Below are 15,066 nucleotides of genomic sequence, written 5' to 3' on the forward strand. Positions count from 1 at the left end.
CATTTAAAAGTTCCCATCGAATCAACTTCCAGTCTTTCACACTGTGCTTTCCAGATCATAAAGATGTACAGCATAGACAAGTCAAACTGAACAGCCTATGTTGACCAGATATCCTAAACTAATCTAGTCCCATTTGTCAGCATTTGGCCCACACCCCTCTAAACCCTTCCTATTCATATACCTATCCAGATGCTTTTTAAATATTGCAATTGTATCAGCCCCCACCACTTTCTCTGGCAACTCATTCCATATACACACCATCCTCTGCGTGAAAAGGTTGCCCCTTAGGTCTCTTCTAAATCTTTCCCCTCTCAACCCAAACCTATGTCCTCTAATTCTAGACTCCTCACTCCAGGGAACAGACCTTGTATATTTACGCTATCCATGCCCCTCATGATTTTATAAACCTCTACAAGATCGCCCCTCAGGCTCCAACACTCCAGAGAAAACAGCCCCAGCCTATTCAGCCTCTCCCTATAGCTCACACCCTCCAACCCTGGCAACATCCTTGTAAATCTTTTTTGAAGCACGGTGAGCAGAATTGAACACAGAAATACAATAAAGGGCAAACTAGCATCATGTGAAGGTTAAACACAAGTTTCCTTGTTAATCCTCTATTTTTAGTTATTAAAGTCAGTAATCCCAGTTAAAAGGCATCTGATTGGGTACATGAATAGGAAGGGTTTAAGAGGGATATGAGTCAAGAGCTGGCAAATGGGACTAGATTAATTTAGGATATCTGGTTGGCATGGACAAGTTGGACTTGAAGGTCTGTTTCCGTGCTGTACATCTCTATGACTATGACTCTATGACCATTTACCCCCACCCCCCACCCCCTATTTTCATCTACATCATTTATATATTTCACAAACAATAAGGGACGCAGCACTGTCCTTGTGGTATACCACTTCAACTCAAAATGTAAATTGTATGTAAGACTCCAACCCCATTGTGATACAAGTTGAAAGTAAAGAAGTCTTACAGCAGGTTTGAACTGCAAAAGTGTGCACTTTTGCTCCCACTTCAAATGTTCTTACAACTGCACCTGAGACTATTCATGAAAAGCACTATGGCAATTTGCAGGTAATTAAGTGCTTTAAGGTTAGGCCGGTTAAGTACTTAGGATCTTGAAAGATACGAGATGCACTAAGTTACTTTCTTTTGTTACCTTATGATGGTTTCTAAACTAAATCGTGCAGTAGGAAGATACAATATTGACTGTACATTCTCCAACACTGAATATAATTTCAAAATTCACACAACACCAGGTTATAGTCCAACAGGTTTATTTGGAAGCACTAGCTTTTGGAGCACTGCTCCTTCATCAGGTGGTTGTGGAGTATAAGATCATAAAACACAGAATTAATATCAAAAGTTTACAGTGTAATGTAACTGAAGTTATTTATTGAAAAACACCTGGAGTTTTGTTAAATCTCTCATCTTTAAGAATGAACATGCTGGTTTCAGTTCTTTCATTTGTTAATCCTAGAACTTTTTAAAGTTACATTCTCAAGTGAACTTTAACAATTGGTGTCATGTCAGCCAGATAATGCATTGAAGGTGTGAGGGGCCCTGTGAGACTCTGTGTGCCACAATGATTCTAATTTAAAAAACAGATTTACAGAATCTTACATGAATTCAAGCAGTTTTTAAGCAAAATAAAATGTAATTTTGCAAGTACAAATTCACCCCACAAATGTGTGTGTTGAGTGGGGGGGGTCTTATGAGTGTCTGTGTGTGTGTGTGTGTGTGTGTGTGTGTGTGTGTGTGTGTGTGTGTGTGTGTATGTATGTAAGTATGTAAAGGGGTAGAAGTCTGTGAGAGGGTGTGTGTGTGTGTGTGTATATATGAGAGTATGGAACTGTATGTGTGAGAGAGAGCTTCTGTATGAGAGAGGTCTGTGTGGGTGTATGGGTCTGTAGGAGCATCTATAGGTGTGTTTGTGCGTCTGTCTGGGTGCGTGTGTGTGCGCGCGTGCGCTGAGCAGTGGGATCACCTGTAGTGTGACATGAACCTAAGGTCCCGGTTGAGGCCATCCCCATGGGTACCCAACTTGGCTATCAGTCTCTGCTCGGCCATTTTGCATTGTTGCCTGTTCCGAAGTTTGCCTTCGCAGACAGTCACCCAAAGGTCTGAGGTCTAATGTCCTGGATCGCTTCAGTGTTCTCCTCCTAGAAGGGAACACTCCTGTCTGTTGATTGTTGTGCAGTGTCCATTCATCTGTTGCCGTAGCCTCTGCTCGGTCTCGCCAATGTACCATGCCTCAGGCCATCCTTGCCTGCAGCGCATGAGATAGACAACAATGGCTGAGTTGCACGAGTACTTGCCATGTACACAGTGGGAAGTGTCCCCACGCATGGTGGTGGTATCCATGTCGACATTCTAACATGTCTTGCAGTGTCTACCCTGACAAGGTCTTATGGTGTTGTCCTGAAAGCTGGGCAATTTGCTACAAAAAAAATCTGTTTGAGGTTTGGTGGTTGTTTAAAGGAGAGAAGTGGAGGTGTGGGGAAGGTCTTGGTGAGGTGCTCATCCTCATTGATAATGTGCTGCAGGCTGCACACTGCTCAACAATCAACAGACAGGAGTGTTCCCTTCTAGGAGGAGAACACTGAAGCGATCCGGGACATTAGACCTCAGACCTTTGGGTGACTGTCTGCGAAGGATACCCTGTTGGTTGCAGCTCGTGTCTGTCTCCTGAGGAGGTCATTATGGTTTCTTGCTGTGATATGTTGGGACTGGTGGTCGATGAGTTGAGCATCGGACCCTGTTCTTATGAGGGCATCCTTGAGTACTTCCAGGTACCCATCATGTTCCTCCTTTTCTGAACAGAGCCTATGTATGCATAGGGCTTGTCCATAGGGGGTGGCTGTTTTAATATGATTCAGGTGGAAGCTGGAGAAGTGTAGCATCGTGAGGTTATCCGTGGGTTTGCAGGGTAGAGGGAGATGCTGAGGTGCCCATCCTTGGTGGAGATGCATGTGTCCAAGAATGAGACAGATAGTAGAGAGTAGTCCATGGTGAGTTTGATGGTGGCGTGAAACTCTTTGATACTACGGTGTAGCTTTTTCAGTGACTCGTCCTCATTGGGTCCAGAAGAAGAAAATGTTGTCAATGTACCTGATCTATAGTGTTGGTTGGAGGTCCTGTGTAGAGAAGAAGTCTTATTTGATTCTGTGCATGAAACATGTTGGTATATTGGGGTGCAAATTTGGTCCCCATGGCTGTTCTGTGTGCCTGGATGAAGAACTGGTTGTCAAAGGTGAAAATGTTGATGTCAAGGTGAAAGTTCAAAGGTTGTGCGAAGATTTGTAGCTCGGGTGCTCGTTGTTGTGGTTCTGTTCGCTGAGCTGGGAATTTGTGTTGCAGACGTTTTGTCCCCTGTCTAGGTGACATCCTCACTGCTTGGGAGCCTCCTGTGAAGCGCTTCTGTGATGTTTCCTCCGGCATATATAGTGATTTGTATCTGCCGCTTCCGGTTGTCAGTTCCAGCTGTCCGCTGCAGTGGCCGGTATATTGGGTCCAGGTCGATGTGCTTATTGATTGAATCTGTGGAGGAGTGCCATGCCTCTAGGAATTCCCTGGCTGTTCTCTGTTTGGCTTGTCCTATAATAGTAGTGTTGTCCCATCGAACGCATGTTGCTTGTCATCGGAGTGTGTGGCTACTAAGGATAGCTGATCATTGGTCGTTTCGTGGCTAGTTGGTGTTCATGGATGCGGACCATTAGCTGTCTTTCTGTTTGTCCTATGTAGTGTTTTGTGCAGTCCTTGCATGGGATTTTATATACTATATTGGTTTTGCTAACGGTCCGCATCCATGAACACCAACTAGCCACGAAGCGATATGACCAGCTATTCTTAGTAGCCACACACTCTGATGACAAGCAACATGAGTTCGATGGGACAACACTACTATTATAGGACAAGCCAAACAGAGAACAGCCAGGGAATTCCTAGAGGCATGGCACTCCTCCACAGATTCAATCAATAAGCACATTGACCTGGACCCAATATACCAGCCACACACACACACCCACAAATAAATTTGTGGGGTGAATTTATACTTGCTGAATTCAATTTTATTTTGCTCAAAAACTACGTGAGTCCATATAAAATTCTGTATCTCTGTTTTTTAGATTAGAATCAGTCTGATCATTGTGGCACAGACAGACAGTCTCACACAGAGCACCTCACACCTTCAATGCGTTATCTCAGCCGACATGACACCAATTGTTAAAGTTTACTTGAGAATGTAACTTTAAAAAAGCTCTGAGATTTACATATGAAAGAACAAAAACCAGCATGTTCATTCGAAAAGATGAGAGACTAAACAAACAATCCAGGTCTTTTCAAAATGTAATTTCAGTTACATCACACTGTAAACTTTTGCTATTAATTCTGTGTCTTATGATCTTTGATTCCACAGCCACCTGATGAAGGAGCAGCGCTCTGAAAGCTAGTGCTTCCAAATAAACCTGTTGGACTATAAACTGGTGTTGTGTGATTGTTAACTTTGTATAACCCAGTCCAACACTGGCATCTCCAAATTATGAATATAATTTTGGTAGTAAGGTGAAAATTATTTAAAATATACATTACCTTACTTTCTATTGCAGCCTCTGTGCAAGCTTGCAACATAGTCAAATGATGTGCAAAAACTAAGAACTTCAACTTTGTATCACGTAGCATCATTTTAATGTAGTCCTTCACTGCTCCTGCCTAAAGCAAAATTAGCAATGTAAGCTTGCTGCTCATTTGTGTCATATCAGCTGACAGATACATGATTAATGAAGAGTTTAGCATAAGGATATACAAACTATACATAAATCTGGTCTAAAACTACATAGGGATTGCAACTGTTTACAGATGTGGGAGCTGCCAAGTCTTTATACAAGGCATTTAGATCAAAGTTTCACACATTGCTGACTAACTTATGATCAGAACTGTGTGGAAATGAATAAATATTTTACACAGCATGGCATAAATTAAGAAGCAGCTCAACAGATAAATAGAATAGCAAAAGTCTTTTCTCTAGGGTGGGTGAGTTTAAAACTAGGGGGCATATTTTTAAGGTGAGAAGAGAAAGATTTAAAAGGGACCTGAGGGGTAACGTTTTCCACACGGAGGGTGGTTCATATGTGAAATGAACTGCCACAGGAAGTGGTAGATGCAGGTACACTTATAATGTTTAAAAGACATTTGAATCAATACATGAATAGGAAAGGTTTGTAGGAATATGGACCAAGCACAGGCAAGGGGACTATGTTTATTTGGGAAACTTGGTTCCAATTGATTAGTTGGACGGAAGGGTCCAGTTTCTTGCTGCATGACTCTAAATGTATGAACCACATATTCAGATTGAAAGTCTTCTGATTTTACTCAAAGTTATGTTCTATCTATTAATTAGAACCAGTAAATAAAATGTCTATCACACTGATCAAAGTATAATTTTTACAAAACTATAAATATATGCATACCAAAAAGTAGAAATAAAACTGATCACAATATCAGCATGAGATATCCATTTTAAAATGCGTAATGTGTGTAAGCATTAAATAATCACCAATACCATTGAAACAAAATTACTTCAGTAATGAATACATTAATAATGAAAGTTTGAATCAAAAATGAAATGTTTCTGAATTTGCACAAATATTAAAAACAAATCAAAGAGAATATATATTTTATTTCTTTGGGACGTTAAACTGAAATGAAAGCTTCTAAATCTGAAATATCAAAAGAATTTAGCAACTTAAGAGCAACGTGTTGTAGAATTGTGCAATAAAATGTTCCTTTTGGAAGCAGTAGGAGGGAAAATAAGACTGAGCAGCACCAAATCTTTTGATTTAAGGAAATTCTGCCTGAAAACAACCCTCTGATTGGTTGAGCAGCAGGCTGCCAGGGCAAGAGGGCAAAAACTCCAAGATCAACATGAGATGAAGACAGAAAGCAACCAACTCTCCCTTTAGCTGTGTGTGGAACAACAGAAAAACAAAGAAAGGTTAAAATAAGTAACTTGAACAAGAAAAGACCTTGATCCACTGCAGCAGCCATCAAATTCAGAATGATCATCACCTTACCAACAGTGCTACATTATTGCAAAAATCAAAAGAACGAAGAAAGCAATTTGCTATCTTGTGGCCTGGACAATCTTTGGAAATTTTGTTTAACCTTGCGTGTATTTGTTTTATATCCATAAAGTATATGTGAAACAATGTGCCTTTTGTCTGTCTTAATTTTAGTTGACCATGTGCACAATTGGATTTTTTGAAGGGTATAGTTTAAGTTGCATTGTAGTGAATTAAAAATCTTCGTTTCTTACAGTTCTTGTTGAAACTTAATGTTAAAATAAATCACCTTTTCTTCTGTTCCTGACAAAACTTGACATAAATGTTTATGTCCTGAGTAGTTGTCAGTGAGGCAAATTGATCATTTTGCTGGTCTCATTCAGGTTTGATTAATTTTTGTATTATCTTGAAGAACAGTGAGGCACAATTATCAGCATATTCTTTGCAGTCATGGCACAATATATTTCTGGGTTAGTTGTTTTTTTAAAAAACAGCATTATTATCATAGCACATTAAGAAAATGCAATTTGAAGTCACTTATGGCTAAGGAGATAGCTACTCAGCTCATGGAGTCATCGCCAGATCTCGATTGAGCAATTCTGGTCGAGGGATAGATGTTGATCAAGACAGCACTGAGATGTTCTCTGCTTAACTTGACACAATGACTCAAAGTCTTCTGTGCCCACTTCAAGGGAGATGATCTCTCAGTTTATGAATGGGATGGTGGCAGTATGGAGTTTGCTAAATGTCATTTAATGCAAAGGGAATGTAATATAAAAAGATGGATGTTTTGTTACAGTTTTCAGGGTATTTGTAGTGTTGTGTACAGTTTTGTTCTCTTTATTTAAAAATTCAAGTACCTTATAAACAGTCCAAAGAAGGTTCACTTAGAGTCATAGAGATGCACAGCATGGAAATAGACCCTTCGGTCCAACTCATCCATACTGACCAGATATCCTAACCTAATCTAGTCCTATTTGCCAGCACTTGGCACACATCCTTCAAAACCCTTCCTATTCATATCCTGATCCAGATGCCTTTTAAATGCTGCAATTGTACCAGCCTCCATCACTTCCTCAGGCAGCTCATTCCATACATTTACCATCTTTTGCGTGAAAAGGTTGCCCCTTAGGTCCCTGTGTATCTTTCTCCTCTCACTCTGAACCTATGCCCTCTAGTATGGACTCCTCCACCCCAGGGGTAAGACCTTGTTTGTTTATCCTATCCATGCCCCTCATGATTTTATAAACCTCTATAAGGTCACCTCTCAGCCTCCGACGCTCCAGGGAAAACAGCCCAGCCTATTCAGCCTCTCCTACAGCTCAAATCCTCCAACCCTGGCAACATCCTTGTGAATCTTTTCTGAACAGTCGGCTGACACTTGAGATGAGGGGTTTACCTTTGGGGAAGGATTGAACAGGTTGGGCCTGTATTCTTTGGGATTTAGAAGAGATGATCTTAATGAAACATTTAAAGATCATGAGGGGATTTGACAAGTGAATGCTGAAAGAATGTTTCCCCTTGTGGGAAAGACGAAAGCACCGAGGCTGAAGAGGCAAGCAGCGAAGATGACACAAACAGTCGACAAAGAAATATAGGCAGATTAGGTGAGCAGGAAAATCTTGGCAAGTTGAATGTAGGAGAAAGACTGCAGAAAGCTGCAGCACGAGGGAATTAGAGGGCCGGCTGCATGAATCACAACAAGTTAACAAGTTCAGTAGGTAGTAGGGAAGTCAAATGGACTGTTGGCCTTTATTTTAAAGGAAATGGAGCTCAAAACTATGAGATCTTACTGAAACTATACAAGGCACTTATCAGGCCACACTTACAATAGTGTGAACAGTTTTGGTCCTCTTATTAACTAAGAGGTATAGTGGCATTGGAGGTAACCCCAAGCAGGTTTGCAAGATTGATTCTGGGTATGAAGGGATTTCTTATGAAGAGAGGTGGAGTAGACTGAATGTACACTTATTGATGTTTAGAAGACTGACAAGAGAATTTTCTGAAATACAAAAGATTCTCAGGCACCTTGACAAGGTAAATGCTGAGAGGTTGTTTCACCTTGTGACAGATAATAGAGAAATTTCTTTTCTTTCAGAGGGTCATGAATCTGTGGAAGAGCAGTCTCGGCTGAGTTGGTAAGTACATTCAAGACTGACATAAACAGATTTTTTTAAAAAATCAGTAAGGGAATCAATATGGGGAGAAGGGAAAAAAAAAGTAGAGTTGGGGATTTTCGGATCATTGGAACTCCATTCCCAAAAGAGTAGTGGAGACAGACACATTGAATATTATTGAAGCAAAAATTAATAAGTTCTTGACTAACAAGGGAGTTGAAAATTATCACAAGTACACAGGAAAATGAAGTTGAAGCGACAAGATCAGGCATGACTTTACTGAATGGTAGTGTAGGCTGGAGGGTCAATCTTGCTGCTGTTCCTAAATGACATGTTCATAGAAGAAAAAGGAGTAATAAGTGTCTTCTTTTTAGAAAAAGGTGGACATTTGCATTGTCTGGGGTTTGGAAGTTTTATCACTGCTTTTCAAGAGGATATAGATAAACTGATCAAATATAAAGAAGCATAGTGGATGACATTTAATACATCAGATATGTGGAGATACTTTAGTCAGAAGAATTGAACATAGAACATTACAGTGCAGTACAGGCCCTTCTGCCCTCAATATTGCGCCGACCTGTGAAACCAATCTGAAGCCCATCTGACCTACATTATTCCATTTTTGTCTAGATGTCTATTCAATGACCATTTAAATGCCCTTAAAGTTGGCGAGTCTACTACTGTTGCAGGCACGGCGTTCCATACTCCTATTACTCTGAGTAAAGAAACTAGCTTTAACATCTGTCCCATATCTATCATCCCTCAATTTAAAGCTATGTCCCCTTATGCTAGCCATCACCAAAGGAAAAAGCCTCTCACTGTCCACCTTATCTAACCCTCTGATTATCTTATAACTAGGTCACCTCTCAATCTTCTTCTCTTGAACGAAAACAGCCTCTGGTCTCTCAGCTTTTCCTAATAGAACCTTCCCTCCATACCAGGCAACATCCGAGTAAATCTCCTCTGAAACCTTTTCAGAGCTTCTACATCTTTCCTATAAAGTGGTGACCAGAACTGTATGCAATACTCAAAGTGTGGCCACACCAGAGTTTTGTCGCTGCAGCATGACCTCATGGTTCCGAAACTCAACGCCTCTACTAAGAAAAGCTAACACACTGTATGCCTTCTTAATGACCCCATCAACCTGGGTGGCAACTTTCAGGGATCTATATACATGGACACCAAGATCCCTCTGCTCATCTACACTACCAAGAGTCTTACCCTTGGCCTAGTACTCTGCATTCCTGTAGCTCCTTCCAAAGTGAATCACCTCACACTTTTCCACATTAAACACTATTTGCCATCTCTCAGCCCACCTCTGCGGCTTATCTATGTCCCTCTGTAACCTACAACATCCTTCTGCACTACTCACAACACTACCGACCTTAGTGTCACCCGCAAACTTACTAACCCATCCTTCCATGCCCTCATCCAGGTCACTTATAAAAATGACAAATAGCAGTGGCCCCAAAACAGATCCTTGCAGTACACAACTAGTAACTGAACTCCAGGATGAATATTTCCAATCAACCACCACCCTCTGTATTTTGTGCAATAGCCTACTGTGGGGAATCTTATCAAACGCCTTGATGAAATCCATATGCACCACCTCAACCGCTTTGCCCTTATCCACCTGTTTGGTCGGCATGGACAGGTTAGACCGAAGGGTCTGTTTCCATGCTGTACATCTTTACGACTTGATAACTCAAAAAGGTTTGTGAGGCACAACCTACCCTTCACAAAACAGTGTTGACTATCTCTAATCAACTCATTCCTCTTTAGATGATTAGATGAATCCTATCTCTTATAAACTTTTCCAACACTTTACCCACAATCGAAGTAAGGCTCACTGGCCTACAATTACCAGGGTTGTCTCTACTCTCCTTCTTGAACAAGGGGACAACATTTGCTATCCTCCAGTCTTCTGGCACTATTCCGGTAGACAATGACAACATAAAGATCAAAGCCAAAGCTCTGTAATCTCCTCCCTGGGAATCCTTGGATATATTCCATGAGACTCAGGGCACTTATCTATTTTTACACTTTCCAGAATTGCTAGCATCTCTGCCTCATGAACCTCAATCCCATCTAGTTGGATAGCATGTATCTCAGTACTCTCCTCAACAGCAATGTCTTTTTCTAGCGTGCATACTGATGAAAAATATTCATTTAGCACTTCCCCTACCCCCTCCGACTCCACGCACAACTTCTCACTACCATCCTCAATTGGCCCTAATCTTTCTCGAGACATTCTTTTATTTTTGATATACCTATAGAAAGCCTTAGGGTTTTCCTTGATCCTATCTGCCAATGATTTCTCATGTCCCCTCCTGGCTCATCTTAACTCTTTCTTTCGGTCTTTCCTGGCTAACGTGGAACTCTCAAGCACCTTAACTGAAACTTCACGTCTCATCCTAACATAAGCCTTCTTCTTCCTCCTCTTGAAAGGAGATTCAATTTCCTTATTAAACCATGGCTCCCGTGCTCAACAACTTTTTCCCTGTCTAACAGGTACTTATTTATCAAGGACACACAGTAGCTGTTCCTTGAATAAGTTCCACATTTCAATTGTGCCCATCCCCTCCAGTTTCCTTCCCCATCCTATGCATCCCAAATCTTGTCTAATCTTGCCTTTCCCCCAGTTATAATGCTTGCCCTGCAGTGTATATCTATCCCTTTCCATCGCAAATGTGCTTGGGCTTCTTGAGGTCACACCCGTCAAATGCTGCCTTGATTCAAGGCAAATAACTTGTACTTCATCTATTAACTTCATCTTCAACTCTTTCGCCCATTTTTGGAATGAAGCTGCAAAGCTGTCAAATGCCAAGTGACCCTAGCAGAAATTAAACTGAGCAACAGGTTATTGTTGTGTCAATTGATAGTTGATAGTACTGTTGATGCGCCTTCCATAACTTCATTAAGGAAGAATAATGGACTGACGTTACAGTAAAATAGCCCAATTGCATTTGTCATGTTGTTTGCAGACTGGGTGTATCTGGCCAATTTTTCCACATTGTTGGGCAGTTACACTATTGCAGCAGTATTGTAATACTTTGGCAAAAGACGTGGCTCATTCTGGAGAACAATTCTTCAGGCCCTCTGCTGGGGTTTTGTCAGAGAGCATAGCCTTTGCATTATCCAAACGATATCTTTGCCTAAATCTGCATTTTGTATTCTGTGCTTGTTGTCTTTCAGGTCTAGCTTCACCAGACACAATGAACTAAACATTCCTTTTTTATGATATGTCTTCCATAAAGTCACTTGATTCTTGGGCTTGACCATACAATCTTGGTTGATGCTTTAAATTGACAGTTAAGGAGAGATAATGTTGCAAGTGTTACTTTAAATTACATCAGCTTGTGTACTGCCTACCTGCTCAAATGGGCATGAAGGATCCCATGGCACTACATAAAACATCTGCTCAACATTTATCCTCAAATCGCAACATTAACCAGATTATTATTCATTTATCTCATTGTAGGTTGTGGGAGCTTGCTGTGTACAAATTGACAATCATGCTCACAGAAGACTGATGTCAAAACTAATCCGTTGGTTATATTTTCTCAAGAGATGAAAATGTGTTGCTGGAAAAGCACAGCAGGTAAGGCAGCATCTAGGGAACAGGAGAATCGACGTTTCGGGCATTAGCCCTTCTTCAGGAATGAGGAAAGTTGGTCCAGCAGGCTAAGATAAAAGATAGGGAGGAGGGACTTGGGGGAGGGGCGTCGGAAATGTGATAGGTAGAAAGAGGTCAAGGTGAGGGTGATAGGTCAGACTGGGGTGGGGGCGGAGAGGTCGGGAAGAAGATTGCAGGTTAGGAAGGCGGTGCTGAATTTGATGGATTTGACTGAGACAGGCTGGGGGGAGGGGAAGTGAGGAAACTCGTGAAATCCGAGTTCATCCCTTGTGGTTGGAGGGTTCCTAGCCGGAAGATGAGGCGTTTTTCCTCCAACTGTCGTTTCGCTGTGGTCTGACGATGGAGGAGTCCAAAGACCTGCATATCCTTGGTGGAGTGGGAGGGGAATTGAAATGTTGAGCTACAGGGTGGTTGGGTTGGTTGGTCCGGGTGTCCCAGAGGTGTTCCCTGAAACGCTCCGCAAGTAGGCGGCCCGTCTCCCCAATACAGAAGAGGCCACATCGGGTGCAAAGGATGCAATAGATGATATGTGTGAAGGTACAGGTGAATCTGTGGCGGATATGGAAGTTTCCTTTGGGGCCTTGGAGGGAGGTGAGGGGGGAGGTGTGGGCGCAAGTCTTGCACCTCCTGCGGTTGCAGGGGAAGGTGCCGGGAGTGGAGGTTGGGTTGGTGGGGGGTGTGGATCTGACGAGGGAGTCATGGAGGGAGTGGTCTTTACGGAATGCTGATGGGGAGGGGAGGGAAATATATCCTTGGTGGTGGGGTCTGTTTGGAGGTGGCGGAAATGGCGGCGGATGATGCGCTGTACATGGAGGTTAGTGGGGTGGTAGGCGAGGACCAGTGGGGTTCTGTCCTGGTGGCGGTTGGAGGGGCGGGGTTCAAGGGCGGAGGATCGGGAAGTGGAAGAGATGCGGTGGAGGGCATCGTTTCAGGGAACACCTCTGGGACACCCGGACCAACCAACCCAACCACCCTGTAGCTCAACATTTCAATTCCCCCTCCCACTCCACCAAGGATATGCAGGTCTTTGGACTCCTCCATCGTCAGACCACAGCGAAACGACGGTTGGAGGAAGAACGCCTCATCTTCCGGCTAGGAACCCTCCAGCCACAAGGGATGAACTCGGATTTCACCAGTTTCCTCATTTCCCCTCCCCCCAGCCTGTCTCAGTCAAATCCATCAAATTCAGCACTGCCTTCCTAACCTGCAATCTTCTTCCCGACCTCTCCGCCCCCACCCCAGTCTGACCTATCACCCTCACCTTGACCTCTTTCCACCTATCACATTTCCGACGCCCCTCCCCCAAGTCCCTCCTCCCTATCTTTTATCTTAGCCTGCTGGACCAACTTTCCTCATTCCTGAAGAAGGGCTAATGCCCGAAACGTCGATTCTCCTGTTCCCTAGATGCTGCTTGACCTGCTGCGCTTTTCCAGCAACACATTTCCATCTCTGATCTCCAGCATCTGCAGACCTCACTTTCTCCTCATATATTTTCTCAAGGCCATACTAAGGAAGTGGAAAGCAGTACTGATATGCAAATTTTCCATTAATTAAGTGGCACGAGTTTAAGTCTTAATTTCCCTTGTGGGAGGTCTGTTAAATGATTGAAAGAGAAAAAAAACGTCAAGGCTTTTCTTTTGCATTGCAAAGTTACCCATTCTTGCATAATGACAAGTGGCATTCACTACATCCATGACAATTAATGTGAATGAACTGTCTTGCCCTGCTGATGGAGGAACTTATGATGGAAATGGGCCACGAATATTTAAAGCAAAGTGCAGCAATATGCTTAGAATAATAACACAAACCTTATATTTGCATAATGGAGCAGACTTGTGCACATCACAATGGACAAAAAGATCATGTTGTAAGCAAAATAAAAATGTAAAGACAGACACAAGGCTCAAATATTGAGTTTTTCTTTGCAAATTGCAACTATAAATATAATACTAGTTTGATACCAAATGTAGCTAAAATCTCTATCACATTTACACTGAAATTGACAAAATGCGATGGTAAAAACATAGTGCTTCTACCTTTGCAACAGCAGTTTGTTTATACATGCGAGTGACGAGACCCATGACTTGTATGAAGGGGTTATCAGTCTCTGCTGAACTCGAATACAGCTCTCTCATTAATTTCTCCCACTCCTCAATGCTGCCATTCATTTCCTACGTGGGCAGAAAGATAAATGCTTTGAACAAAAAAGGGCACATCAATTAATGGATCTGTGAAGCATGCCCCAGTTTCATCCTCTAAGAGTTGAGGAACAAGAGCAGGAAACTCCCAGCGATACAGGACTGTTCCTGCAACAACGTCAGTGCTGGTTAGGTCAGTCACATGTTCTATGCAATTATAGAAGCGAATGACAAGCTGGGGGCGAAGATGGAAATCCTTTACTCCGGTGATATAAATCAAGGACCAAGAATGTTTCAAGGAGAAATTATTAAATGAATAGAAAGTAAAATGCTAGGACTTCAATGTAAAAACATTTGTGGCACGCATATAAATTAGTCCATCTGATAAAGAAAATGAACAAGTTTGTACATATGCCAAAGAATAGATCTAAAGATGTTATTTTGCAGAACAGCTATTTAAAAGAGTCATTTACTGCTACAATTTTAATCTATTTTCACAGAGATTAATGACTGAATTTTACATGATAAGGATATTTCAGTGTCTATTTTTTTTACATAGGTTCCAAGATTAATTATTACATTGGAAACATTGATTAGTCACAGACGTTGTCATTGTTTTTAAATTGCTGACTCAAAAATAAATAAAGGCATCTCACAATAAAATGAGATGCATATTTTTGACATTATAAAAGTTGTAGACATCATGTGAAATTCAGCAAATGACCAGAAGTTATTTGTGAAACACATTGTAGTCAGACAGCAATTTAAAAAAAAATCAAATTCCATCATACCCATAAAAATATGTTTAATCATAATTACAATAGACAAATAGATGCACTGCAGCATTACATACAAGCTCGATGCAACATTTCTTCGTAACCCAGAATATTACCTGGGAGCTCTAGGTAAAATCATTCAGGGAGTTTTAGAGTAAGGCATAATGAGGGAGGAGTAGGGGTTTCATAATGAATTGAGGTGTGTGCAGAGGTAAAGCTAGCGCAAAGACACAGCAAGTTGCTCTTCTGGAAGCCGCACAGAGAGAGCCAAACATCGAGAAAGCACACAAAAACGGAAAAGAAATTTTAACATGTTATAATTTTAAAATG

The 15,066-nt window shown here is 41.7% G+C and overlaps 1 protein-coding gene across 3 annotated transcripts in view; it reads right to left on the reverse strand.

Annotated features, from left to right (window-relative positions):
- The window catches only part of zranb3 (zinc finger, RAN-binding domain containing 3), a 178,803-nt gene that overhangs the window by 78,586 nt on the left and 85,151 nt on the right, over positions 1 to 15,066 (reverse strand). For all 3 annotated transcript variants that reach the window (XM_043694035.2, XM_043694033.2, XM_043694038.2), the window contains 2 exons: positions 13,859 to 13,993; positions 4,600 to 4,719 (listed from right to left, as the gene is read on the reverse strand). In XM_043694035.2, the coding sequence (XP_043549970.2) occupies positions 4,600 to 4,719; positions 13,859 to 13,993 (255 nt within the window). The remainder of the gene's footprint in view (positions 1 to 4,599; positions 4,720 to 13,858; positions 13,994 to 15,066) is intronic.

Source organism: Chiloscyllium plagiosum, unplaced genomic scaffold (genome assembly GCF_037043375.1).
Source record: "Chiloscyllium plagiosum isolate Xiang-an unplaced genomic scaffold, Cpla_swu_hap1 HiC_scaffold_7, whole genome shotgun sequence".
NCBI lineage: Eukaryota > Metazoa > Chordata > Chondrichthyes > Orectolobiformes > Hemiscylliidae > Chiloscyllium > Chiloscyllium plagiosum.